The sequence below is a fragment of the Coffea arabica genome, chromosome 11c (assembly GCF_036785885.1).
Source record: "Coffea arabica cultivar ET-39 chromosome 11c, Coffea Arabica ET-39 HiFi, whole genome shotgun sequence".
In the NCBI taxonomy this organism is placed as follows: domain Eukaryota; kingdom Viridiplantae; phylum Streptophyta; class Magnoliopsida; order Gentianales; family Rubiaceae; genus Coffea; species Coffea arabica.
Genome location: NC_092330.1, coordinates 37,239,501 through 37,261,644, shown reverse-complemented (window position 1 = coordinate 37,261,644; position 22,144 = coordinate 37,239,501). Strand labels below are relative to the sequence as shown.

General features: G+C 34.1%; 2 protein-coding genes and 1 long non-coding RNA gene across 3 annotated transcripts; all 3 read left to right on the top strand.

The window, feature by feature from the left end:
- Nucleotides 1-1,609: 1,609 nt before the first annotated feature.
- On the top strand, nucleotides 1,610-4,488 carry LOC113716166 (probable LRR receptor-like serine/threonine-protein kinase At3g47570). The gene is made up of 3 exons (XM_072071326.1): nucleotides 1,610-3,681; nucleotides 3,820-4,177; nucleotides 4,308-4,488. Exons 1-2 carry the CDS (start codon nucleotides 1,950-1,952, stop codon nucleotides 4,170-4,172), a joined length of 2,085 nt encoding a protein of 694 aa, XP_071927427.1. The 5' UTR covers nucleotides 1,610-1,949; the 3' UTR covers nucleotides 4,173-4,177; nucleotides 4,308-4,488.
- A 5,734-nt stretch (nucleotides 4,489-10,222) lies between these two features.
- LOC113716165 (uncharacterized) lies at nucleotides 10,223-15,379 on the top strand. Its single transcript, XM_072070137.1, has 6 exons — nucleotides 10,223-10,619; nucleotides 10,707-11,141; nucleotides 12,196-12,267; nucleotides 12,619-14,613; nucleotides 14,753-15,110; nucleotides 15,232-15,379. The coding sequence occupies exons 1-5, from the start codon at nucleotides 10,223-10,225 to the stop codon at nucleotides 15,103-15,105; spliced, it is 3,252 nt and encodes a 1,083-aa protein (XP_071926238.1). The 3' UTR covers nucleotides 15,106-15,110; nucleotides 15,232-15,379.
- A 2,359-nt stretch (nucleotides 15,380-17,738) lies between these two features.
- Nucleotides 17,739-20,696, top strand: LOC113718862 (uncharacterized). The gene is made up of 2 exons (XR_011823197.1): nucleotides 17,739-18,861; nucleotides 19,494-20,696. It is a non-coding gene; the product is annotated as an uncharacterized lncRNA (long non-coding RNA).
- The last annotated feature ends 1,448 nt before the right edge of the window (nucleotides 20,697-22,144 follow it).

The following is a 22,144-nucleotide window of genomic DNA, read 5'->3' as shown; positions in this document are numbered from 1 at the left end:
TCAAAAGCTCGAGTTGTTAGAGACTTGGTCAAAACCAGAAGAACCGGTAAAAATTGGATTTTTTTTATTTTCCTTTTTGTTGAATTTTTTTCCTTCTGTACCTTTAACTCCAAATCCTTGTGAGCTCTCTCCTCTTTCACTTCAATTCAAGCATCAAAAATCAATGTTTTAACATTTTTTTTAAACAAGATCTAAGATTTGTATTCAAAAGAAAAAAAGATCCAAAAATGCAAAAAAGGGAGTGAAGAAGAGAAAGGTTTGAAGAAAAGATATAAGCTTGATATTTCATAAGATTGAGAATAAAAAATTAATAAAATAAGAATGAAAATAAAATTAAAAGAAGAAGAAGAAGAAGAAAGGAGTTGCAGAATTGCAAAGAAACAGCATGATGAAGCTCTGGTAGCTGTGTTCTATGCAATGCGTCAGGAGTAGAGGATGAAATGGGAAAGTGTAATGTGCGGTCAAAGCATTTTTAATATTATGTTTTGACCTCTAGATTGTTAAAAACTATTAATATACCTCAAATATTTTATACTTTATAAATATTGTCCTAAAGTTTGGTGTTATTTTTCAATCAAGTCTATAATTTTAATTCTAAATTTGTTAATGTTCATTGAATAATATAAATTGCTATTTGATTGTTCTAATTTTCTTGTATTTTCTTGTTAAATACATTTGAAACATCAAATATATATGAATATACTTTTATTAATATTAACATGCTCTTAGATATTTTACGTACAATATTTTAATTTTTAAATAATTTTTATTTATGACATCATCTGGTTCAACCCCTAATCGAATCTGATCGAACTCATTGACTCTTAAGTTTGACCGAGTCGATACCTGATTCAAGTCTGAAAATATAGGGATTAAATAAGCAACTTGTTAGTGGTTGAAGCAGTTGAGGAGAACAATTAAACCAATCACGGGTAGGAGGAAAATGATCATAAATTAATATGTACAATTAATTAAACCAATCCTAGGAGAAATGATTATTAATTATTAAATTAATAATTATAAAGGAGTAAATGAATGGTTAATTAATTAGTTGAGATGGAATATTCGTGGGAGAAATGATATGTTTTTGCATGATTGTTTATCATATTTGCGGATATAACATAAAGAAATTTTAAAAAATGCATTTGTAATGGTATTAGACCAAATTAATGTGAATGAATTGATGACATAATAACCGGAGTGCATATAGGTGAAATTTAATTAGACCATATTTGTCACTTCTAAATTTTCGACATTATCATCACATCACTTAATTATACTTTTATTAGCTGATTAACATGTTGCCTATGTATTATCAACCAATAGCACAACTAACTTTCACCAATAACCAACCACAAACATTATAATAATATTAAAAAAGCTTTTAAAAGATCAAAGTTTTTCACTTATTAAAATTTTATACCAATTTCTTTTGTATAAAAAGTGATTTTTTTTTTTAAATTGCACGTAAGCTGAGTGTGCCCTTTATCACTAGTAATGCTAATGGTATTTGTACTAATGTATACATGCTTGAAATCAAATATTCATATTGATTAGACTATACAGAGATACAATAAAGAATATTTTTTAATAGGTGTAAATACAAAAATATAACTTCTCATTGTCTATTCTAAAAGTAGGACAACAAGCAATCTTCAAATTTTTTTTTTTACCAATTTGATTTGTCAGGTATAATACCTCAAGAGATTGGTAATCTTAGCAAGTTGGAACTACTAATCTTGGAGTCGAATAGGTTAAGAGGTCCCATCCCATTGAAACTTTTCAATAGTTCAACTACACGACTTATTTCTCTCGCGGAGAATGATTTGTCAGGCAAGCTTCCATCAACTATAGGTGCTTTCTTACCCAATCTTGAGGGACTCTACCTTGGGGGAAATGAATTCACTGGAACTATACTAACATCTATCTCAAATGCTTCTAGGCTCAGAATGCTAGACCTTGGTGTGAACCATTTTACTGGTGCAATTCCTCGTTCTCTTGGAAACTTGAGATTACTGGAACAGTTTGTTATATCGCAAAATGATTTTTCTGAGGACTCGCTATCCAAAGAGTTGAGCTTCATCATATCCCTATCAAACTGCAAACATTTAAGAAGGTTGTGGATAAATGAGAATCCTCTTAATGGCTTCCTCCCAAAGTCTATTGGAAATCTTTCTAGCTCACTCGAATTCATTGATGCCACTCGTTGTGGAATCAGAAGTGAAATTCCAAGTTCGATTGGTAATTTGAGCAACTTGATAGGGCTGAACTTTGCAACCAATAGCTTGACAGGAGTAATTCCAACTACAATCAAATGGTTGTTGAAGCTTCAGATGATAGATCTAACTGACAACCAGATACAAGGAGCTATTCCAAGTGAGCTTTGTTATTTGTTGAACTTAGAAGGATTATATCTGGCAAAAAATAAGCTTTCTGGTGTGGTGCCTTCTGGTTTAGGAAATGTTACAACACTCAGATATGCTTATCTCAATTCTAACAAGTTAAGTTCTGTGATACCGACAAGCTTTTGGAGCCTTAGAGATATTTTGGGGCTGGACATGTCTGAAAATTGTTTGACAGGTTCTTTGCCTGCGGAAATTGGAAACTTGAAGGCATTAGTCTATTTGAACCTTTCAAATAATCAATACTTGGGTGGGATACCTAGCACTGTTGGAACACTACAGGATTTGCAAGAACTCGCCTTGGAACATAACAAGCTACAAGGATTGATACCAGATTCCTTGAAGAATATGCTGCAGTTACGGCATTTGGATCTATCTTTTAACAATCTGGAAGGTGAAATTCCCAACTCATTACAGGTACTATCAGATCTCCAATACTTTAATGTGTCTTACAACAGATTGAGAGGACCGATTCCTCATGGAGGACCATTCACAAATTTCACGAACCTATCTTTTCTCTCAAATGAAGCATTGTGTGGTGCTCCTTGGCGCCAACCTTGTACAAGTACATTTCAACATGAATCAGGGACAAAAAGGATAGTCATGATTGTTCTGTTGGCATCAGGATCTGTCATATTAGCCTTGGTGATTTCAATTTTTTTGATGCGGTCAAAGTTGAGAAAGAAAACTCTAGCTCCGACTCAGAACTTGCTTCTCATGGCGATATTTGAAAGGGCATCCTTCCATGAACTTAGAAAAATAACAAATGGATTCAGCGAGAGCAACTTACTTGGCTCGGGGAGCTTTGGTTCAGTTTACAAGGGAATTCGTGAAAATGGGATTGTTTGGGCCATAAAGGTATTTGATTTGCAGCTAGAAGGTGCATTTAAAAGCTTTGACAGAGAATGTGAAGTCTTAAGCTGCCTTCGTCATCGAAATTTAACTAAAGTAATTGGTGCTTGCTCTAGCCCTGACTTTAAGGCTTTGGTGCTTGAATATATGCCCAATGGATGCCTTGAGAAATGGCTTCATTCAAACCATCATTTCTTAAACATGAAGCAACGATTGGATGTTATGATAGATGTGGCTTGTGGTTTGGAATATCTCCATTATGGTTATTCAACTCCTATAGTTCACCGTAATTTGAAGCCTAGCAATATTCTACTGGATCAAGACATGGTTGGGCATGTTTGTGATTTTGGAATTGCAAAGTTGTTGGGAGATGGAGAATCTATGGTACAAACAAAGACTCTTGCTACATTTGGATATATTGCCCCAGGTGACTTTTCTTGATTACAATTTCGAATTTTTTATGTCATTCAAATTAATGTTTCAACTTTAACAACGAGTACGGTATGTGCAATATAAGAACTTTGAAAAAAAGACTTTGACAATGATTTTCAAACACTGATGCTAGAATATGGATTGGAAGGATTGGTTTCAACAAGTAGTGATGCTTACAGCTTTGGGATTACATTGATGGAAACATTTACAAAAAGAAAGCCGAAGGATAAGATGTTTACGGAGGAGTTAAGCCTCAGGCGTTGGGTACAAGATTGCTTACCGGATTCCATCATTCAGGTTATAGATGTAGATTTACTTCATCATGAAGGTGGACTGGTACAAAGGAAGATTGAATGCATATCATCTATCTTGCAAGTTGGTTTAAGTTGTACAACATATGTTCCTGAGGAGAGAATAAACATGAAAGAGATTCTAAGAGTGCTCCAGAAGATCAAACTTCAGTTTATCAAAGATATCGTACCTTGAAGCAGGTATAAACCATTATTTATGTGATATTCCAATAGCAATTTTTTCTTCAATCTTACGGTATAACAAAAGCTTAATCCAAGGATTACTATTCATTCAAGTAGTACTTACGTTTTTCTCCTGAATACGTTGCAGAGGTCTGAGGCGCAAATGTATTTGGGGAATTCTTAGTCTTGACTTTGTGCACCACCGAAATGCTTATGGTTCAAAACAGGAATGAGATATGTTGTATTTACCAATAAGTTTGTTTACAGATATGGAGACCTCAAGTTCATAATCCCATTTTATATGTTATGAAAGCCCAAGCATTTTACTTTGTGTTTTTGTTTGACATACATAGATTGCAATTAAGTTGATTATTTACTTTCAGTTATTGATCCATCTTTCCCTTTTTCAATTTTTGCAAATAAATGAGAAACAAATTGATCGTCGATATATATCACCATGTAGAGATACACGTAGGCATATGTATTTGTAAATACAGAGCATGCATATGGCATATAGATTCATATATTTATTTTATCGGTCTGTCTAATGGGTGCTCTCGTTAAGATGTATTTCAGATGTTAGGTTTTTAGAAATATAAAATTAATTAAAAAAAGTGCAAAAATGCAGAAGGATTAATTAGAAAAAATGTATAAATGTAAGGGATGGTAGTAATTGTTAGTATATATATATACATGATAGATTGGGTGGAATGTGGATGTGTTACCGAGTATCGATTGGACATGCGTTAAAAAAAACTTATTTTTTTTCAAATTACATTTTAAAGGTGCACATAACAGAGAGTGCAAAGTAGTTTCATGTCCAACAATTACTACCTAATAGAAATTAATAACACTTTTTAAGGGTTACCATTTCCTTGAGCTGTGGGAATATATATTTTTTCTTGTGTGGGAACATTTGTTAAGTAGCTCTATTTTGAAAAATTACTTTCGTTGGAGCTCATCACTAGACTGTAGGTGATTTGGGAACATTTCATTCATGCATTTTCTTTGACGTTGGAGATTCCCCATCTAATTCATACATTCCTTTGACATTGGAGATTAAAAGAATTCAGCCGTTTCCATCCCCTCCGGGTTTTTTTTTTTGAAAAAATATCATAATTTCTTTAAAATCTGCACTAATGACAAAAAATACGTCATCAAATATACATGGATATCAAAGAACAGATCTGAAAAATAATTAAAATTACATTATAAATTTCCAAATTTAAAAAATGACTTATTCCACAGACATTTGTATATGCTTCCAATCGCCAAATTGGCTGATTAATTGCTCATAGAATCAAATTTGGATTCTGAAATGCTCTTTATTTCTCCATGCCAAGTCAGTAAAATATTCTTCAGACCATCAAAGAAAAAGAAAAAAAAATTTTATGCAGAGGAATATAGGATTAGTTTTTATTCTTAGCATTTCTGAAAGGTTTAATTTTCAGTTTTGGGACTCATGACTTATATGTATAGTGTCCATGACACACTTGATATTTGATGCGTGATGGATGGATGGGCCATGGATCCATGTATGGTTGTTTTCCTGTTTGTTGCTTAGAACCGTTTGGGCTATAGAATTCAAGTGAGCCCATTCAGTGCTTTAGTATTTTGTAAAGCATTCTCTCAGTGGATTTTGCTGTTGTTTAGTAATTCTTCTATTTTGTTAATTTTGGCAAAGGAATTGATAGTTTTACAATAAATTCTTGTCAACTGCGTAAACTTATTGGCCAAAACTGAAACATGTGAAAAAATTTTAGGCTACAAATAATCTGAAATAACACAATTAAGGTATGCAATGAAAATGATAGTTATTCACTACACACAATTAAGGTGTGCATTGGTATCAAAACCAAGTATGCTTTTCATCCACATATCCACTATGGTTACAAAGAGATAGAAATAAGGGTGCTGCATGGTGCAATTAATTGGAAAGGAAAGAAATAAAAAAACACACACAGACACACACACACACACACACAAGTGATGATAGAGTTCACGGTGCAAGTGGAACTTGAAATTGTAGAGGTGTGTAAGAAAAAAGATAATAACTACAGCAGGAAGAAATTTTTTTTTTTTTGGGGGGAGGGGGAAGGTGAAGACCTTTAGCAGGTCTAGGTCTTGGGTCAAAATCTCCAATCTATTTCTCGCTTCTTTCCATCCAATTAACAGGAAGGATATAAGAAAAAAGAAAATAGCTGCTGCAGGCCTAAGTCAAGTCAGTGATGGTAGTGTAAGGTCTTTATCTCCCACAGACTGGAGCCAGAAAACTCAGATAATTACTTATCTTTCTCTACATTTCACTTTAGAAAAGTTAGATGGAAAGAAGAGACATAGATTTCGACTCTTGTGGTCTTCGTCAAGATGGTAAAATTAGGTGACTTTAGTATCAACCCCGAATTAGGGTTAAATAGACTCAAATGACAAGAAAAGTTGTTTAAAAGTCTCCATAACTATGTATCACTATCTAGAAAGAAGAATCCGCTTACCACGAAGTCCAACATGAGGAATAAATCTTCCTTGGTAGGCAGGAAATATCTTGCAAGTGACTGATTGAAATGCACGTAGATTCTGAGCAAAAAATAGAGTAAAAATTTTAATAAATACCTTAAAATGCTCCTATCTTACAAAGTTCAATTTATTTTTCTAAACAAAAAGAGTGTCAAGTTTTTCATGTCAATATTTGTTATTTGATAATTAATTATAACAATAAATCTTTTGCTGTAATATGGTATTTTTCATAATGCTTTACTAGGAATATAAATTCTTTTTATGATAGAGAAGAAAGTGCTATTTTGTTTCTTTTAAAGTTTATGGACTATTTTTTTAATAAAAATTTATGGACTAGTTTAGTGGTGGAACTATCATAATTTGGTAGTGATTTTAGGCCATTTTGTTTTAAGCTACAAAAAATATTGGAGGATATTAAAAGTTATCAAAAAAATATTACTAGTTTAAAGTTTAATTTGAATAGATATTAGGGACAACATTGATAGTTCTTCTATACTTCTAATGAAATATAAGAGAAATGAATTGGAAGGAAAAAGGCAAACAAAATAATTAAATCCATCCTTTGCATAAACATGGCAACAAAAGAGTCTTATTAAAATTATTAAGGATAGTGTTGTCATTTTAAAGGGATAATTTCAGAAACCTCCCCTAAGGTTACTGACAGTCTCGCTCACCTCCCCTGAACTTTGCAAAATATCAGATACCTCCCTTGTCAGATTATTGGGCCCTATTTGTGATATCATTGATGATGAATTGACAGATATACCCTCATAACTTATAATATATTTTGAAGCTATTTTGACAAAATTAGTTAAATGAGTAATAGAGATATAACTTTTGATATACCTTCTATTCCACTTTACACTTTTTATTCGTAGTATAATCACCAATGAAGAGTTTAGCACTAGTGTTACCTTTCTCTTAAGTCATGTATTTCATGTTTTTTTTTTGTAAGACAATTATCTAATGTAACACATTACTTATATTTGGGTAAATTTGGTTTTCAAAAATTCAATGACGTAAATTGTATATTATTACATCATCTCATAAAGTGATGTGACACAATTTGGATTATTGAATTTTTAGAAAATCGGATCTACCTAAGTTCTGCTATTCAAACGAAGCTTGTTGAATAAATTCGACTAACTACAGTGTGAATTATTATTTTTTTAAAAAAATCTCAACTAAAGTATCTAGCACTAAATGAAATGAAGCATCTTGCTACTTCATTTCATTTTCCACAGCGAAAATCGCAAAAAGAGTTATTAAACTATTGAGAATTTGGTTATTTGATCGTTACACTATTTATTTAACTGCAATTGCCATTCACTCAATTAATCAAATAGTGAAAATTTTTTTGTGACTTAACTAGTAAAAATTTATACTTTTAATCACTCAAATAATATTTTTTTATGACTTAACTAATAAAAATTTATACTTTTAATCACTCAAATTGTAAAACTATACATTTTTTATATCACCAGAAGTATGTTTCAATTAATTGAATGATCATATTAGCTAAATAAATGTCTAATAGCTAAAACAAAAAAATATAAATAGTATTGTAATATTGCTTAAAGAAACCATCTGCATTTGTCTCTATCTGGTTCAACTTATTACTTCCTTTTTTTGCTTTTGCTTTAGCTCAAGTTGTGGATAAGCAAAAAGGGCATATGTGTAACACAAATATCATCTCACTCCTCAAAATATTTTTTTAATGCTCATTTTTCTGACATGGGCTGATCTTGTTACACCAACTATAAGTTCAGGGGAGGTATATGATATTTTGCAAAGTTCAGGGGAAGTGAGTGAGACTGTCAGAAATCTCAGGGGAGGTTTCTGAAATTATTCCCATTTTAAATGGACAAGAGAGGTATGTGTAATTTTTTGAAACCTTAGGGGAGCCAAGTGAAATTATCAAAAATCTTAGGGGAGGTTTCTGAAATTATACCATCTAATTAACATAAATGCATTTATCACACACTTGACTCAGGCCATGTTACAGACTTTAAATTCCCCGTATTTAAGTCCTCGGCATTATTGTTGAAGTTTTTTTTCGAAAATAAAGATTTTGGCATCATCCAAGTGGAAATATGATGGATATAACGGTAGAAATAAATTAAAATCTCAAATTTTGACACTTTTTTATTGTTGAGGGACCAATTCAATATTTGAAATAGATAAAAGACCAATAGTTTGATCACTGGAATAGTTAAGGGGCTCCCTAAGAAAATAAAATCCAAAACTTCAAGTTAGTTTTTAACAAAAACAAAATTCAATATTGAAGTACAATTATACATAGTGCGAAAAAAAATCTATGAGTTCTTAAACTTTTTGAAGACATTACACGTAACATTTTAGTATAAATTGCAAACGATTCCATGATTTTTTTTTTTTTTTTTTTAAGAACATGTTTACGTACAACAGTTAGTTGGGTACAATTTGAAGTCTTGAATCTACCGTTACACCAATGCTGTAGGACTACTCACTTCTAAGAAGACGTTCTCACAAATTTTGTTTTAGATGAATCCACAAAAGTGAATGTTAGCTTTTCCATGCATTTGTGGGGTAGAAGATAATTAAAGTCCAGTTGGGGAAGTTCTAGTAACATGGAGCCATTTACGACTCTGACCATTAACCAATGAACAGAAGTATATAGGCAATCTTCTATGCTGGGTTAAGCGTGGACTGGATTCATACGAGAGTATTATGGTCCAATGCCTTTTGGTCAATTGGAAAATGCAAACTTTAATAGCTTCCCTTCTCAGTTTGTGGTCTTTCTTGAAAGGAAATAGCAGAAATAAAATGAATAACGCGTCAATTCTTGACTTGGGACCGGGTGAGAAGTTTTTTGGTGCGACTGTTTTCTTTCCACATAATAGACACTTAGACAAATTAGGGCCCCTCATGAGGCAAGATAGTTTGAGGATTAAGACACTTGAACGAGTCTTCAGTCTTCTCTTCTTTTTCCATTTAGGACGTGTTTGATTCAAATTCTGGAATCAAAATTGAGAATGGAATTGCAGAGCTCATTATGAGTATACATCTTGGTTATTTTCCCTTACTTGTATGGTTTTAGGTAGAATTTCATTGTCTTTATCCCCTCTCTTTTCTTTGATTCATCCTCCACTGATAACCTTCTAAATCTGAAATAGAAAATAAATATAATGAAACTGGCTCTAGTGTAGTCTAATTAACCTAAACGCATTGATCATACAATAGACTGAGGTCATGCAATGTACTATAAATTCCACGTTTTCAAGTCCTTAGTATTATTGTTGAAGTTTTTCGTCCAAAATAAAGACTTTGGCATCATCTCGGTGGAATACCCTATAATTTCGTCCTTAGATGGCCTATAATTCTTGCATTTCAATTCTAAGCTGACGAATACCCTGTACGAGTTAAGCTCATTTGGTCACTTCCTCGTGGAAACATTTTAACTCAACCCCAAGTATATTCCTATATAAGTCCTGCCCAAAGTCACAATGTATGCCCAAGTTTTATTAATTGTTTGGCATTCCTCAAGTTTTATTTACCTCTCCATAAGCAATGCAGACAATTTATTTTTTTGTCGCTGGAGCCTTAGCCTTGCACTTTATCGCAACTAGCTCAGCTAGCATAATTGTAGCCAACAACCAAAACAACACTGTTGATCTGAATGCTCTTCTTGCCTTCAAAGCCGCCATTTTCGATCCTCAAAGGATCATCCCAACCAACTGGTCCACATCTACCTCTGTTTGCAACTGGAATGGAATCACTTGTAATGCTCGTCATCACAGAGTCGCAGCCATTGACCTTTCTTACATGGGAATTGCGGGAACTATACCTCCACAACTGGGAAATCTTTCTTTTCTCGTCAGGTTCAATGTCATGAATAACAGCTTTCATGGACATCTTCCAACCGAGCTCTCTCGTCTGCGCCGATTGAAGTACATCAGCTTGGAAGGTAATGCCTTTGAGGGAGAACTTCCGTCATGGTTGGGAGCTTTAACTGCACTCCGATACTTATCCTTCCGAGATAACGGATTTTCAGGTTCATTATCAGGCAGACTCTCTAATTTCACAAAGTTAGAGACCATCTGGTTGGGTCACAACTTCTTTACGGGAAATCTTTCAGAAGAATTCAGTGCTCTACCGAAACTGAAACTTTTGGAAATTCAACATAACCAACTCGCAGGCCCTCTGCCACAGGCTCTATTTAACCTCTCCTCGTTGCAATTTATTGGTTTTACGAATAATAGCTTATCGGGTTACCTTCCAGCACATATCTGCGATTATCTCCCACAACTTAAAGGGCTTTACTTATTAGGGAATTACTTTGAAGGTGAAATTCCATCAGGCATTGGAGAATGCTCAGGACTCCAAGTTTTATCCTTGTTTGACAACAAATTCCGAGGATATATACCAAAAGGAGTTTGGAATCTAACCACGCTTACAGTTTTATATTTGGGTGGGAACGACCTGACAGGTAAGCTGCCAACTTCACTTTGTTTTGAAAAATTCTTGTATATTTCAAGCACCAATAGATCACAGATTTAATGTGTGGAGAAACACTTAACGTTTATCTTAAAGTCACAGATTTCTATAAGCAATTATTCCTTCTTTTCGGCCGCATTCTGTACGTTATCTTTATTTATTTCAAACTGAATTGTTAGTTTGCAATGTTTTGATGTTTTTATTTGTCAACTTTTTCATCTTTATTTTGTCAAAAAAAGTAAAATTTAAAATATTCTTCCTTAATCAATCAAAATTTGCAACAACATTATAAAGTAATTATTAGTTATAGCCGGCAATTGTCATCCAAGACTAATTTATGTAAGTTTATTGTGTAGAGTACAAATTAAGACTGAAAATCCATCATAACCCAATGAAAATTGTTCAAAATCCTTTTTAACCCATTGAGAAATTTTCATTGGGTTTAAAGGATTTTGAGACTAGAATCATAATTGCATGAAAAATTTACATCACATACACTATTTCTGATGATTGCCAACTGCTTAAGTATTGGTGCAAACTTCGTGTGAATAAAGAAGTTTTTGTTTTCAACAAAATAAAGATAAAAGTTAGGAAAAAAAAAGTCAAAGCATGGCGAACACAGAGTTACTAAACCTAACCTCACCTAACCCAATGGTTCAATTGGTCAACTTAGTGATCTTGGATCAGTAGTTGGACTGAACGAGGAAGGAAATAGTTGGATCAGTAAATCTATGGTTAAGCCGCTAAGTTGTTGCACCAATGGCCTTGCCAGGTTGATATCTAGGCCGGGATTAATGACTATGCCAAACACACAATTTTGTTTGGTGTAAGAAATAAAATTTCAAACAAAATTGTGTAAGAAGGATGAAATAATATTTTGGGAGTGTATGTAATCGTCATTTTGCCAATATTTATGAGAGATTTACATGATATTGTTTGAAACTAAACTGAAGATCCTTAGAATTTTGAAATGCATATATATTATATACATATAATTATGCCATGCCGTGAATTATATTTATCATCATGCCGTGATTTTTGAGCAGGTGAAATTCCAAAAGTCATTGACAATCTCTATAATTTGGAGAAACTAAGCATGCAGCGTGCTAATCTGACAGGTAAAAATCTTGATACATTTTGGCATTAGATCTATTTCATTATTCCATCATTAGAATACTTTTCTCAAACTTGAATTTGAGCTTGAAGTCGAGCGAGTTCAAATACAAATCAAATATGGCTCTTTCTCATACGTCAATTGGTCAGTCATACTAGTGCACTGCATAAGCTAAAAGGATTTCGATCAGCTTGATCTCAATATGCTACAGCCTACATCTCTAACTCAACTTCAAATTCCAATTGATCACTTCAAAAATAGAGATACTGATGATACAATGGGAAATACTTCCCTATCTCAACAAATTGTTTCAAGTCAAATGACTCATTTTTTTCTTACCAATTTGATTTGTCAGGTATAATACCTCAAGAGGTTGGTAATCTTAGCAAGTTGGAACTATTAGACTTCGCCTCGAATAGGTTGAGAGGTCTCATTCCGCTGAAACTTTTCAATAGTTCAATTGCACGAATTATTTCTGTCACGGACAACGATTTATCAGGCGAGCTTCCATCAACTATAGGTGCTTTCTTACCCAATCTTGAGGAACTCTACCTTGGGGTAAATGAATTCACTGGAACTATACTAACATCTATCTTAAATGCTTCTAGGCTCAGAATCCTAGACCTTGGCGATAACCATTTTTCTGGTGCAATTCCTCGTTCTCTTGGAAACTTGAGATTACTGGAACAGTTTGTTATATCGCAAAATGGTTTTTCTGAGGCCTCGCTATCCAAAGAGTTGAGCTTCATCATATCCCTATCAAATTGCAAACATTTAAGAAGGTTGTGGTTAGATGAGAATCCTCTGAATGGCTTCCTCCCAAAGTCTATTGGAAATCTTTCTAGCTCACCCGAAAAATCCATTTCTGCCGCTCGTTGTGGAATCATAAGTGAAATTCCAAGTTCGATTGGTAATTTGAGCAACTTGATTGAGCTGGACTTTTCAATCAATAGTTTGACTGGAGTAATTCCAACTACAATCAAATGGTTGTTGAAGCTTCAGGTCATAGAGCTAACTGACAATCAGATACAAGGAGCTATTCCAAGTGAGCTTTGTTATTTGCTGAACTTAGGAGGATTATATCTGGCAAAAAATAAGCTCTCTGGTATGGTGCCTTCTTGTTTGGGAAACGTTACAACACTGAGATATGTTTATCTCTATTCTAACAATTTAAGATCTGTGATACCAACAAGCTTTTGGAGCCTTAGAGATATTTTGGAGCTAGACATGTCAGGAAATTATTTGACAGGTTCTTTGCCCGCAGATATTGGATACTTCAAGGCATTAGTCTATTTGAACCTTTCAAATAATCAATACTTGGGTGGGATACCTAGCACTATTGGAGCACTACAGGATTTGCAAGAACTCTCCTTTGAACGTAACAAGCTGCAAGGATTGATACCAGATTCCATGAAGAATATGTTGCAGTTATGGCATTTGGATCTATCTTTTAACAATCTGGAAGGTGAAATTCCCAACTCATTACAGGTACTGTCAAATCTCAAATACTTTAATGTGTCTTACAACAGATTGAGAGGACCGATTCCTCATGGAGGGCCATTCGCAAATTTCACGAAGCTATCTTTTCTCTCAAATGAAGCATTGTGTGGCGCTCCTTGGCTCCAACCTTGTACAAGTACGTTTGAGCATGAATCAAGGAAAAAAAGGATAGTCATGATTGTTCTATTGGCATCAGGATCTGTCATATTAGCCTTGGTAATTTCAATTTTTTTGATGCGGTTAAAGCTGAGAAAGAAAATTCTAGCTCCAACTCAGAACTTGCTTCCCATGGCGACATTTGAAAGGGCATCCTTCCATGAACTTAGACAAATAACAAATGGATTCAGCGAGAGTAACTTACTTGGCTCGGGGAGCTTTGGTTCAGTTTACAAGGGAATTCGCGAAAATGGGATGGTTTGGGCCATAAAGGTATTCGATTTGCAGCCAGAAGGTGCATTTAAAAGCTTTGACAGAGAATGTGAAATCTTAACCTGCCTTCGTCATCGAAATTTAACTAGAGTGATTACTGCTTGCTCTAACCTTGACTTTAAGGCTTTGGTGCTCGAATACATGCCCAATGGAAGCCTTGAGAAATGGCTTCATGTAAACCATCATGTCCTCAGTATCATGCAAAGGTTGGATATCACGATAGATGTGGCTTCTGGTTTGGAATATCTCCACTATGGTTATTCAACTCCTATAGTTCATTGTGACTTGAAACCTGGCAATATTCTCCTAGATCAAGACATGGTTGGACATGTTTGCGATTTTGGAATTGCAAAGTTGTTAGGAGATGGAGAATCGGTGGTACAAACAAAGACTCTTGCTACATTTGGATATATTGCCCCAGGTGACTCAAATTTCGAAATTTTTATATCATTCAAATTAATGTTTCAACTTTCAACAACTAGTACGGTATGTCAAATATAAAACCTTTAAGAAAAAACATAAATTTGACTTTAACCGCGAGTTTCACATTTTGGTGCTAGAGTATGGACTGGAAGGATTGGTTTCAACAAGTTGTGATGTCTACAGCTTTGGAATTACATTGATGGAGACATTTACAAAAAGAAAGCCTAAGGATGAGATGTTCACAGAAGAGTTAAGCCTCAGGCGTTGGGTACAAGATTGCTTACCAGATTCTGTGATTCAAGTTATAGACAGAGACTTACTTCATCCTGAAAATGAACTGGTACAAAAGAAGATTAACTGCATATCATCTATCTTGCAACTTGGTTTAAGTTGTACAACAGATGCTCCTGAGGAGAGAATAAACATGAAAGAAGTACTAAGAGCGCTGCAGAAGATCAAACTCCAGTTTATCAAAGACATCACACCTTGAAGCAGGTATAAAACCAATAATCCAATAGCAACTTTTTTCTTCAATCATATGGTATATCAAAAGCTTATTCCAAGGATTATTATTCATTCAAGTAGTACTTATGTTTTTCCACTCAATACATGGCAGAGCCCTGAGGTGCAAATGTATTTGAGGAATTTTTTGTCCTGATTTGGTGCACCACCGAAATGCTTAAAGTTCAAGGAAGGAATGAGATATGTTAATGTATTACCAATAAATTGTTTACAGATATAAAGACCTCAAGTTCATGATCCCAGTTTATATGTTATGAAACGCCAAGCATTTTACTTGGTGTTTATGTTTGACATACATATATATATATATATGGCAATTAGGTTGGTAATTTACTTTAATTACTGATACAACTTTCCTCTTTTCAATTTTTGCAAATAAATGAGAAAAAAAATTGATCATCAGTATATATCACCGTGTAGAGGTACGCATAAGCATATGTATTTGTACATCTAGAACATGCATATGACATGCAGATTCTTGCATTTATTTTATTACAAATTACACATTTTAAAGGTGCAAAAAACAGCGATGGTAAAGTAGTTTTATGTGCAACAATTACTACTTAATAGAAATTAATAGCACCTTTTCAGGGTAAAATTGAAGCTTATATTTGTAATTATTGTTGAGGATAGTTGGAGGTTGTTAAAATTAATTATGTACTATTTCCTCAAGCTAGAAAATGGTGGGAACATTTGTTAAATATCTCAATTTTGAGAAATTACTCTGACGAAGCTCTGCACTGGATTGTTGGTGATTTGGGAACAACTCATTCCATATATTCCTTTAACATTGGAAATAAAATAAAAATTCAGCATGTTCCACCTCCTTGGTTTTTATGCTTGAATTGAAGTGCAAGAGTGAAAATGGATTTGTAGAGGAGAGAACAGCTCACAAAGATTTGGAGTTAGAGGTAAGGAAGGAAAAAAATTCAACAAAAAGGAAAATAAGAAAACCCGATTTTTACCGATTCTTCCGATTTCCGGTTAAACTTAATTTTTGGTCACGTTTGACCGAGTTTCTACCAACCCAAGTTTTTTAAAATAACTCAGACCAGACGCTTGGTTAGTTCTCAATTAAATCAGCCGGTCCGATCCGAGTTTAAAAACATGAAAGAGTACATGATAAGGCATTAAGGCTGGTCTCAAGAAATCTTGATGGCCGCTTGGGGACCCCAAAAACTAATCCTTCCTAGAAAGTAAGGTTAAAATAGAAAATGTATCTAAAAATATGGGACATGATGATAGATGAGGATTTGTACATTTCGAAGTAATTAAGGTGTGTTTGTTAAAGGGGCCGACCCCTTGAATACTTGTAGAAGGATGCTATAATAATTTACAATCGAATTACAAATTCTAACAAGACCTTAGTTTGTGAACAAAACCACGAAGGTTAAAAGTATAAAAGTAAACCATTCGGAATACATGTTTCGCAAATGGGTATACAACCTAATAGCATGTAATTAATTATCCACTATTTTGTATGTTTATTGTATTTTATGACTTATAACTTAATAATTATAAGATTAAATATTTTATACATTAACAGTGTATCTATCTATCAGTAGATTTAGATACATGTTAAACCTAGAAAACTTAAAATATAAATTCAAATTTATAATCTTACACCTAAACTTACTAATGCATACACAACTAAAAAATCACACTATAACTATATAAACAAAAATATTTTTCAAAACACATAGATATGTTACCCATATAATAATCTACACTTACCCTATTTACTGAAACATTACAATCACTATCTTGACCAAGTCTTGTAATTATTCTCTCTTGTCCTATTATTCCCACTGATTTGGATGGAAAGAAGAGAGAACAAGATGTGAGACTTGGACCCGGTTGTCTTCGTCGAGATAGCATCCTCAAGGTTGGACAAGTCTTGGTAAATGTAGTGATTGCCATGTTACTTGGTTATTAGGAGAATATGCACTAAAATGATAAGACAACAGATTAAGAATTGCCCATAATTATTTCCGCTATTTTGAATTCACTCGATGACGTCTGAACGAGGTACTAATTTTCCACCGGTAGGCATTTAATTCCTGGCAAGTAGAGGACAGAAATGCATCAGTATACAGAGAATTGAGCAACAGGTCTTCATCAATATAGAGTCCTCAATGAATGTGGTGTTCTGCTTACCCACGGGGTAGGTTTAGGTGAATACACACTCAATCGACAAGACAAGCTGCTTGAGTTGAAATTCTCCACAACTATTTGGACAAAACTTGCCCACGTAGACAGGTGATTTTTAACGAAATGTATGTAACAGGTTACCACTTAACATGAGTGAAGATGTTATTTTATAGAATCTCAATAAACGGGTAAGTGTATTTTTTAAGGTAAAAACCAGCTTTAATTCATAAAGCATCGAATCAAGCAGCAAAAGCTGTATTAGTACAATAAGCACAGATACAAAGCTGGTAGAAAACAAAATCATATACAAGTACAAATTAACTACTGTTTAAGGAAAATTATAGATTGAGGAAAATCCCTGCTCAAGCTCAACTCGTTGTGTTTTATGGTAATCATAATCTGCAAGGCTCTTTAGGTGTACAAAACCATCTTTAGCTCAGCTAGCGGAGGAGTTACCAATATCCAAAACAACATTAATGTTTCTGAGCACGCTTCTTGCCTTCAAAGCTACCATTTTTGATCCCCAAAGGATCATCCCGTCCAACTGGTCCACTTCTACCTCTGTTTGAAATTGGATTGGAATCACTTGTAATGCCCGTCATCACAGAATCGCAGCCATCAACCTTTCCTACATGGGAATTGTGGGAACTATACCTCCACAACTGGGAAATCTTTCTTTTCTCACCTGGCTGAATGTTATGAATAACAGCTTTCACGGACACCTTCCATCCGAGCTATCTCATCTACGTCCATTGAAATACATTAACCTTGCACGCAATGACCTTGAAGGAAAATTTCCGTCATGTTTGGGAGGTGTAACTTCACTTCGGCTCAAAAACTTCCCATACAACAAATTTTCAGGTTCATTATCAGGCAGGATCTGTAATTTCACAAAGCCGGAGTGGATCAACTTGGGTTTCAACTTCTTAACAGGAAATATTCTGGAAGAATTTAGTGCTCCGCCAAAACTGAAAAATTTGGCAATGGAATTTGACCAACTTGTAGACCCTCTGCCACAGGCTTTCTTTAACCTCACCTGATTGCAAATAATTGCTTTTACGAATAATAGATTATCAGGTTACTATCAATTCCGAGGACTTTACTTATCATCTAATTACTTGAGGGTATGTTTGGTTACCCATGGAATTGGAGTGTAGAATTGGAATTTGGGCCCCAATTTTAATTCTTGTGTTTGGATACTATCTTTACTGTAGAATTAGAATCGAATTGCAATTCCAAATCGATCGAATTCCATGGTTCCAATTCTTTGGCTGGACCAAAGAATTCCAATTCCACGGCCAGACTTCCATTCGGGTCAACGCGGACTTTAAAAGGATAAAAACCCCAAAACGGGTCAACTATAAAGCTGGATTAAAAAAAAATACAAAGCCGGCTTCTTTCTCTCTCTTCGTGAGCAAATCGCTCTAGCGTTCTCTGCCACCGCCACCGCCACCGCCGGTGCCGCCTCCTCTTCCCAACACCTCTCCCATGACCCCTCCAGGCCTTTCCTCCCTCTTCTCTCCTCCGCAGCATCGTGTGGGTGAAATCGCTATATCTATTCTGCTATATCATGGTAAGTTTCGTTCCACTGCATCTTCTCTCTTTCTATGTGATTCGCTTCTTCTCTAGATTTGCAAAACTAAGGTTATTCTGCTATAGATACAGCCCACATGATTGCTGATGACCATGTCGTAGATGTCAAAATCATACGTAAAAAGTAACAGAGAAGGAAAAGAAATTGTAGGAATCATCACATTTCTTCATAAAAGGAAATATGAAAAAAAAAAAGATAGAGAAGACAAATTGCTATTATATCTTCTTTCACTTTCTGAAAAACGGTGTTTATGATCTGTAGATGTGGGTTTTCAATGTGGCTAAAAGGACTCCAGGCATAGTAGAAACTAGAAAGGGTACAGGAATAAAGTAAACAAGATGTTAAACGAGGACTTCTTGCATGACATTAGAAACTAAAAAAGAATTTACGACTTAAGCTGGTATAGAAAACTTCATTTTTTAGCACTGATTAATGCTAGAATTTATCATGGGACCAGATATTTGAGAATACATTTTTCTATTTCTTTTAGTGAGAATACATTTTTTAGACTTATAGTGAGAATGCATTCTTGTAAAGAACCACGAATTTGTGTTGCAATATTTTCTATTTATATTGTCATTGTTGGTTGTGGTTTTTGTCTGAATGTAAAGAGCAATATACTTGGATTTCCGGCTGGACTTTGCCCAATCGTTGGAGTTGGTGGACACATAAGTGGTGGTGGCTACGGTTCACTGCTGCAAAGATATTGCCTGATGGTGGATAATGTTCTTGATGCTCAGATTATTGATGTTAACAGCCAGGTTTTGGATAGAAAAGCAATGGGAGAAGATCTTTTTGGGGCTATTAGAGGTGGTGGTAGTGCTAGTTTTGGTGTTGTTTTAGCATATAGAATCAGGTTAGTCAGAGTGCCTGAAATTCACACAGTTTTTAATGTGCAGAAGACTGAGGCAGAGAATGCACCAGATGTTCTTTACAAATGGCAAAATATTGCAGACAAAATTGACAACGATTTGTTCATTAGCGTTATTGTGCAGCCAATTACTAGAAAAGTAAAGGGTCAGAAAATCATTAGATTGACATTCATGGGACATTTCCTTGGAGATGCAAACAGGTTGATTTCTGTTATGAACACTGGATTTCCTTAATTGGGATTGAAGAGAAGTGATTATTTGGAAACAAGTTGGATTGATACGATGCTCTGGTGGTATAACTACAAGATTGGGACAGCAAAGGAACTGCTATTGAGAAGGGCTTATGATCAATTGATCTTCTTGAAGAGAAAATCAGATTATGTACAGAACCCCATTCCTAAAGATGGATTAGTATCACTATTCAAGAAAATGGTTCAGCTTGGAAAAATAGGACTTGTTTTCAATCCTTCTGGTGGAAGAATGAGTGAAATTCCTGAGAATGAAACACCATTTCCTCATAGGGCGGGGATCATTTTCAACCTGCCAGATTGGTGAAAGTGAAGGCTATCGTGGATTCACAAAATTAATTCAGGAATGAACAGAGCATCCCCACTTTGAACCTTCAGACCTCAAAAGGGAGGAAGGGACGAAAGTAAAGAGCAACAAATGATAATTGCTCATATAGTAATGGTTATCAAGTAGCAGAGGTGCCTTGTCCTATTAATGGCTTTAGCATAAAATGTAGTCTTAATGAATGGATATAGTGAGCATTACTTTTGTAGCATTGTAGTACCCGAATGGTTGGTTGTGCATTAAAGAGGCAAAAGTCATGTACATTCATGGATTGATTTCACTTATTACAGACCTTATTGTCTATATAATCTTGTAAGATGCAAAACTCAAACATTTATAATAGGCACAAGCTATGACTTTCCTCTCCAATTCATATAAAAAAGTAGGCTTTTAATTTTCTAAATTTAAAGTTCTTAACTGTAAGAAAAATATGAAGGTTTTAACTTGATGAATATTAACTACTTTTTAAGTTAGAATATATACTTAGTTTTTTTATTTAATATAATTTAATTAAGAATAAAAGAAATAAGAATAATATTTTTTTTTTTTGCAAAAAAGGAACTAATTGGTTTTCTTTTTCTTTAAAGCTTTAGTAACAATTAGTTAAATGCAAGAAAAAAATAAATTATTAAAGGCATTAATTGGTTTTTTCCTTGAAGCTTTAGTAATAGTTAGTTAAATATTAAAAAAATTATTACATAGTAAAAAGAAAAACAGAAAAATTTTATGTAAGCAAATGTTAGATGGAAACAATTCTAGTTCTTAATGAATTCTCCTCTCATGCAAACAAAGAATTTGAAATTTTAAATGAATTATGTATCAATTCTATGCATTTCCCAAACAAAAGAATTTCAATATTTTGGAATTCCAATTTCTAGAATTTTAATTCTATAGAATTCCAATTCCAATTCAATTCCAATTCTGTAGAACCAAACGCACTCCATCAGGCATTGGAGAATGTTCAAGACTCCAAGTTTTATCTTTGTCTTACAATAAATTCAGAGGATATATCCCAAAAGGAGTTTGGAATCTAACCACGCTAACACTTGTACATTCGGGTGATACTGACCTGACAGGTAAGCTACCAACTTGGCTTTACTTTGAAAAATTCTTTTGCATATTCGAGCTATCATTTCACCACAATTAATTGTTTGTATGGTTAAAAGTCCAGATGCACTTAATGTATTTAATTAAACTGTATTTAAACTTAACTTAATGTTTAACTAAACTTAATGTTTAGTGATAATTAAACTTAATGTTTAATTAAACTTATTTAAGTGATAATTTCTATCCCTCATTTAAATACCATCCCTCATTTACTTGAAAAAATAAAAAAATAAAAAAATAAATAAAAGCTATTCCAATTTCCAACTACAATCAAATGGTTCTTGGAGCTTCAAAGGAGAGATCTAAGCAACAATCAAATTCAAGGTGCTATTCCAAGTGACGTTTGTTATTTGTTGAACTTAGGCTATTTAGATCTAGGACAAAAAAAAAAAAAAACTCTCCATATACTCTATCCATGAGGTTTAGTTAGTTAGGAGTGTAAGCAAAATTTGGTCTAGTCAAAATAGAAACATAAAATTGGCACTGCAATGGAACTATTCCACTTGCAAATAACTTTTTTTTTTGAATGCCGAAGAGAAATGCAAACTTCAGCTCGTATATGTTTCAGTGCCACCCTTCGGTGGCGAGTGTTACAAGCGATTCCAATCCAGTTGCAAAAGGAGGTAGAAGTGGACCAGTAGGTTGGGATGATCCTTTGGGGATCCAATATGGTTGTCTTCGGAGCAAGAAGAGCATCCAGATCACTGAGT

Excerpts from the sequence above, each read along its gene's own strand:
- LOC113716166 (XM_072071326.1), top strand. The coding sequence starts at position 1,950 with ATGCTAGACCTTGGTGTGAACCATTTTACTGGTGCAATTCCTCGTTCT. Across the intron at positions 3,682-3,819 it reads ATTTGGATATATTGCCCCAG|AATATGGATTGGAAGGATTG; the intron begins GTGACTTTTCTT and ends CACTGATGCTAG.
- LOC113716165 (XM_072070137.1), top strand. The coding sequence starts at position 10,223 with ATGCAGACAATTTATTTTTTTGTCGCTGGAGCCTTAGCCTTGCACTTT. Across the intron at positions 12,268-12,618 it reads GCAGCGTGCTAATCTGACAG|GTATAATACCTCAAGAGGTT; the intron begins GTAAAAATCTTG and ends TTGATTTGTCAG. Across the intron at positions 14,614-14,752 it reads ATTTGGATATATTGCCCCAG|AGTATGGACTGGAAGGATTG; the intron begins GTGACTCAAATT and ends TTTTGGTGCTAG.